The sequence below is a fragment of the Galeopterus variegatus genome, unplaced genomic scaffold (genome assembly GCF_000696425.1).
Source record: "Galeopterus variegatus unplaced genomic scaffold, G_variegatus-3.0.2 Scaffold26, whole genome shotgun sequence".
Classification (NCBI taxonomy): domain Eukaryota; kingdom Metazoa; phylum Chordata; class Mammalia; order Dermoptera; family Cynocephalidae; genus Galeopterus; species Galeopterus variegatus.
Window position 1 is genome coordinate 78,364 of NW_007726137.1, and position 5,472 is coordinate 83,835.

At 64.0% G+C, this 5,472-nt stretch overlaps 2 protein-coding genes across 2 annotated transcripts in view; both read right to left on the reverse strand.

Annotated features, from left to right (window-relative positions):
* NAT8L (N-acetyltransferase 8-like (GCN5-related, putative)) overlaps window positions 1–2,833 on the reverse strand; it is a 7,201-nt gene extending 4,368 nt beyond the window's left edge. Inside the window, exons 1-4 of the mRNA XM_008569478.1 lie at window positions 2,593–2,833; window positions 1,724–1,811; window positions 758–840; window positions 209–255 (exon numbers count right to left, since the gene is read on the reverse strand). Of these exons, the coding sequence (XP_008567700.1) occupies window positions 209–255; window positions 758–840; window positions 1,724–1,811; window positions 2,593–2,833 (459 nt within the window). The remainder of the gene's footprint in view (window positions 1–208; window positions 256–757; window positions 841–1,723; window positions 1,812–2,592) is intronic.
* A 2,313-nt stretch (window positions 2,834–5,146) lies between these two features.
* LOC103587924 (chromosome unknown open reading frame, human C4orf48) overlaps window positions 5,147–5,472 on the reverse strand; it is a gene marked incomplete at its 5' end in the record, with an annotated part of 1,322 nt that continues 996 nt past the window's right edge. The window contains one exon of the mRNA XM_008569489.1: window positions 5,147–5,256. Within this exon, the coding sequence (XP_008567711.1) occupies window positions 5,191–5,256 (66 nt within the window). The remainder of the gene's footprint in view (window positions 5,257–5,472) is intronic.

Below are 5,472 nucleotides of genomic sequence, written 5' to 3' on the forward strand. Positions count from 1 at the left end.
CTCCGCGGCCCGCGCATGCGCCCCATGGGTTCGGTGCAGGTGCAGGAGGGGCTCTGCGCCCAGCCGCGTCCTCCCGGTCCCCGCAAGCAGGACTTGCAGACGCTGCGGGCTGAAGGAGGGGGGAGGGGCGGGGTTCAGGTGCGAGGCCAAGTAGTCGCAGATCCCACCCGCGGCACTTTTCGGACCCAGCCTCCCTGCAGCTCCGCACCCCCTCCACGTCACCCCGAAGGGCACCTGGAGCGGAGTTCACTACACCTGCGGGTGGGGACGAGGCCTAGGGGTCCAGGCCTGAGGACCTCTCAGCTTGTGGAGTGGGGGCCAGAAGGGCCGCTAAGGTCACCTAGAGGCCGAGGAAGGCTGGGCCTGGCAGGGACGTGAGTGGGGGATGCATTGTGGCGCTAAGGGACTCAGGCAGAGGGGGAGAGGTTGAACTAGGCCACAGCCCCAGTCCCCGCCAGGACAGGCAGCCATGCTGGGAAGGCACCCCCTCCATGTTTCTGAGATGCCAGGTCATGCCTGGAGCCCGGCCGTGGCCTTCGGGGACAGGGGAGCAGAATCAGAAAATCTCAAAGGACCTCACCCAGGCCTCTCAGCTCCTCACGATGCCTGACCCTGAATGAGGCCCCTGACCGGCCACAGTGGTGCCCTGCGGTGTGAGGTCCGCCAGGCAGATGGCAGGAAGTGTCCCAGCAGAGGGAACAGCATGCAAGGGGTCCAGGCAGGAAAAACCGGGCACTGGGGACAGGTGGGGGGCTACGTGCCTGCAGGGGTCGGGGATGGAAGAAGGTGAGGCTGGCCTTGAACTCCAGAGCAGGGGGTGGGGGAACGCTCTCCGTGCTCCTGATGGAGCCAGGAAAAAGGAAAGGCCAAGTCCACTGTCCAGGAGCTCCTGAGCAGTGTCCTGACCCCTGAACCCAGACGGGGTTATGGGTCCCCAGGCCTTCGGTGACCTCAGCAGAGTGGTCCAGCTCCTGCAGGGCTCCTGCCTCTGGCAGCTCCTACCCGCCCACCTCACCCCACACCCTCGGTCTCAGCCTGCCTCTGAACTGCCCCCACAGCCAGGCCCAAGGACCGAGGCAGGGGCCTGGGCCCCCATCCAGCGTGACCTTGGTGGGCCCCTCCGTTGTGCATCTGCAGAGGTCCCGCCTCCAGCTGGCCTGACCTCAGCCTTTACACCCGAAGTCTCCCAAAGCTCCTGTAACTGTGTGACTCCTCGGTGGCCATGATGGCCTGGTGAGGCCAGTCCCCCAGCTCCCTGGTTCATAGGAGCCTGGAACGGGCCAGAGGAGTTTGGGAGCGGGGAGGGGACAGCACGCTCCGTTGGAAGGGGAGGGGCTGGACACCCCAGAAGAGCCACCTGGAAGGTCTGAGAGACATTAAAACGCGCCGCGGGGCTGGGGGTGGCCTTGAGCCCTCTCCGTCTCCCCTTGAAAGGGGAAGGCTGCGCGGGCAACAGGGCCGCCCCAATTCCCACTGAGCCTCAGTTTCCCCCTCTGTGACGGCAGCCGCCCCCCGCCGCTGGGCTGCGTGGGGAGGCGGGCGCGCGCCCTCTGCCGGTGGCAGCGCCGCGTCGGCGTCAGGACGCGTGTCCCCAGCGAGGAAACCAGGGCTCGGCGAGGCCGGCCGCCCCGCCCGCTCCTGTCGCTTCTGCTTCCCAGGCCCCCCTCCCCACCCGAGACCCCTGGCTGTGCCCACGGGGCCGCCTGTCCCCTGCGGGACGCACCTTCGCAGAGCTCGGGGCACCCGCTGCCTCCGCGCGGTTCCCGGAACAAGGGCGCTGGGCGCGCGGCGGCCGAGACCCCGGCCACACACTGGGGTGCAGGGAGGGGACGCCAGAAACAGGACGGTCCATTAGCAGAAGAGCCCACCCGCGGTGCAGATGGGGCCGCGGGCCCAGGCCCAGGACGGACCCACGGGGCCTCCCCTGAGGACGTGGGGACCTGGGGCTGCAGGAAACCGGAGTGAGCGGGAGGCTGCGAGGAGCAGCCACAGGCCGAGGTGTCCTGGGACACGAGAAGGGGACAGCGGAGGCGGGCGGCAGGGCCGGAGCCTAAAGACCAGGAGGCGGGAAGAGGAAAGAAACACAGAACCCGGCCTGCCCCGCAGGCTCCGCAGAAAGAGAAGACGGTGTAAATAATGTCCCCAAGCCACAGGACCTAAATCTCCGGGTCGAGCCTGCCCCTCACCTCCATTGGGAAGCGGGCTCAAAACGCCTCCCACGGCAGGAAGACAGCCCGGACCTGCCAGCGACAGGGGCCCCGTGCTCAGAGCCAGCGCCTCCCTGGAGTCCACGCGCGCCACCCACCGGTCCCCTCCCGCCCCCTCCCCTCGCCACAGCTACCGGAGCCCCAGCCCGCGCTGGCCCCGAAAAGAATAATCCAGTGTGGAGGTGGGGGCTTCAGGAAGTAAACTATTAACAGAGAGATGAACACTCTGGGGTCCCTTAGGGACAAGGGCTGAAGAATGGGGTGGCTGAGTCCAGGGTAACTGCAGCGGACACAGCAGGTGCAAAGGCCCTGAGGACGGAGGGCTGAGAGCGACAGAAGACATCTTCAGACAGGCTGACTCAGAAAGTTCACTTCCCACACACACTTCTCTGCAAGGCCGCAGGATCTAGGACACGGTGGCCCAAGCTGGAAGAGTGAAGGGTGGGCGACGGGCAGGGGACGGCTGGAGCAGGAGCGGGCAGGGAGGCTCTGAGACTCGACCTGGAGGATGCAAGGAGGGGAGAGAGGCAGGCGGGGGAGGCGGACACGAAGCCCAGGAGAACAAAGGCACTGCCGCAGAAAGACGTGCTTCCGGTCCCCTGCTCCACTGCCACCACCACCGCCATGCAGACGTCGCAATGCTCTTTAGAGTCAGCCTCCAGGCCGCTCCATGACAGAATGCAAAAGCCACCACTGGCTAAACCCACAGATGTCGTCTGTGCTGGTTCCACCACCTCTGCGCCTCCTAGGGCACCCCTGTCAGGACTTTGTCACCCATGGACCCCGTTCTTTTCAAGCTCACCAATGACCAGAGCTACCAAAGCCACTGGTCGTCTGGGGCCTTGCCTAACTAACCTCAGCAGCATGTGACACCCTGCCCCACCCCTGGGGGTCCCTCGGCTCATCTCTCTGCCCTCTCCATGCTCATCTCCTCTCTGTCCACACTAGGCCATGGGGACCCCAGCCAGCACACCTGTCCCAACCTTCCCTCCCAGCCCTTTTCCAGGCGAACCCGCCCAGCGGCCCCCTGCACCTCGCTGTCACCCAGCTCCACCCCTCCTCCCTGTCACCCACAGACGCCCCAGCGCAAAGCCCGCTGGCTCCACCTTCTGATACATCTGGGACCCAACTGCCTCTTGCTGCCACCACCCTAGCCCTGGCCACTCTCCTCTTCAGCTCTGATGGCCACAGTCACCTTACAGGCCAGTCATCCTGTTCCAACAGATGCCAGACTCAAAGCCCCCCCTCCCTCCTGACCACCTGCAGGGAGGGAACAAACGCACCAGCCCCTAGGCCTCCAGGCCCCTCCCTGCCTGAGTCCCCTGGCTCTTGTCCTTCCTGCATCCCAAAGGGCACCTCCCCTGGGAGGCTTCTACGACAAGCCCCCTTCAGCTGGCCCCCATCTTTTACCCGTGGCTACCCATAAAACACAGGACACCCAGTTAAATTTGACTTTTGAATAGACAAGGCATAATTCTTAATATATCTCAAACATTGCATGGGTCATACGCACATACTAAAAAGTTATTAGCTGTTTCTGTATTTGATTTGCCAAATCTGGCAACCCAAGCCTAAAACAAAGACGACATCCCCAGCCTCTCTTGCAGCTAGGAATGGCCGTGTGACTGAAGCCAACAAATGGGACAGGAGCACCACTGGGCCATGCCCTTAAAGGGACCACTGTGTCTCCACCACCTCAGCTCAGGTGCTGCTGAGCCCAGGACAGGAGCCTGGTCTCTGCACAACATGCCTCTGATGCCCAGGCTTGAAGGCCCGCAGTGGCTACAGTTGTCCCTCCAGTCTCCCCAGCCTGCCTTAGAGTTCCTCATGGGCACTGCCGCCGCTGGACCTCCAGCTCGGTCTCCCCGCCATGGTGTGAGCCGCTGAAGCAGGACTCTGCTCACACTGGCTCCTAGCACCTGACCAGCCCCTAGAGGACTGCGTGCTGGGTGCTGTCAGGCCCTTCCAGAACAGGTCAACGGCCTGGAGGCCAGTGGGGGGAGGGCGAAGGGCAGGAACACAGAGCTGGACCTAAGCATGTACACACACGTGTCACACAGCAACCAGCAGGGGCAATAAAAACCGCCATGGGACAGACCAGAGGTGGGGACTCGTGAGCTAAAGGGTCAGCCTCCTCTTGGGCAGTGGACCGGGAATGTCCCACTCCACCTGCCTGAGACAGTGAACAAGTGCGCAACACTGTGCCTCAGCGACAACTGGGAAACTGAGGCCCCAGAGAGGTGTCCCACTGCCTGGGTGAGTGGTGTCCACTCCCCATCTCAGCCCCTCCTGTGCTCCTGGATTTCTTTCTAACTACAGCACACGTTACACTGATAAAAGGCTCTGATTTTATAAAACATCTATGGAATGAATAAAGGGAGGGAGGTGTCGCTTGCTTCCTCTGCAGGTCACCTGCTGGGCACCATCTGCACAGGCGTGTGGAGGTGAGTGTGGTGCCCGGGGCCCAGGCTCAGGGCTGCAGGTGGGGCCTGGCAGGCAGGGCTGAGGCTGTGGGGGGAGGTCCCAGCCCGCCTTTCCTGGGACAGGCACTCACCGACTGCCCCATCCCCCTCCCTCTCCTGCCAGCTCAGCCTCCAGGGAGCCCCTCCAGCTGCAGCCATCCCCACTCCAGTGCAGAGGAGCCTTGGTGGGGCTCAGCCCTGGAGCAGTGGCTCAGGAGAATAAGGGGGGTCGGGCCAGCTTCCCCACTTCCCAGGCCTCGAAACAAGGGCATGCAGGTAAGGCAGCAGGTCCCTGGAAGGTGTGTCACTGTGGCGCACAGGTCCACATGCCTCTCAGCACTGGCGCAAGCCAGGTGCCAAGAGGGCCCCACCCACATGGAACAGCTAGGGAAACCAAGTCCCAGAGAGGGGCCCAGGGATTCCTGGGGGCGACGCAGGGGGCTCTGGTTGCCAGAGCAGGGAGACAAGACACAGGCGTGCTGGCTGAGTGTTTATTGGCAGGGAGCAGCGCTGGCTGGTCCTCAGCGCCCAGCCGGCCAGCAGGCACACAGGGCCCGGCGCTCGGCCTGCAGCAGGAGGGCGTCTGTCTGCAAAGCAACAGGGGCCCATGAGGGTACAGCACAGCCACCCACTGGCCCCGGCTTCTCTACCCCCACCCTGGCAGTCCTCTTCCACCTGCTCCTGAGACCATCACCCCCCTCACTTTAACCCTCCTGCCCTCTGTGCCTCACCCACCCCACTTTACCATGGGGAGTGGCTCCCCCGACTGGGGCCTGCCTCTCAGGAACACAGAGCTGGACCTA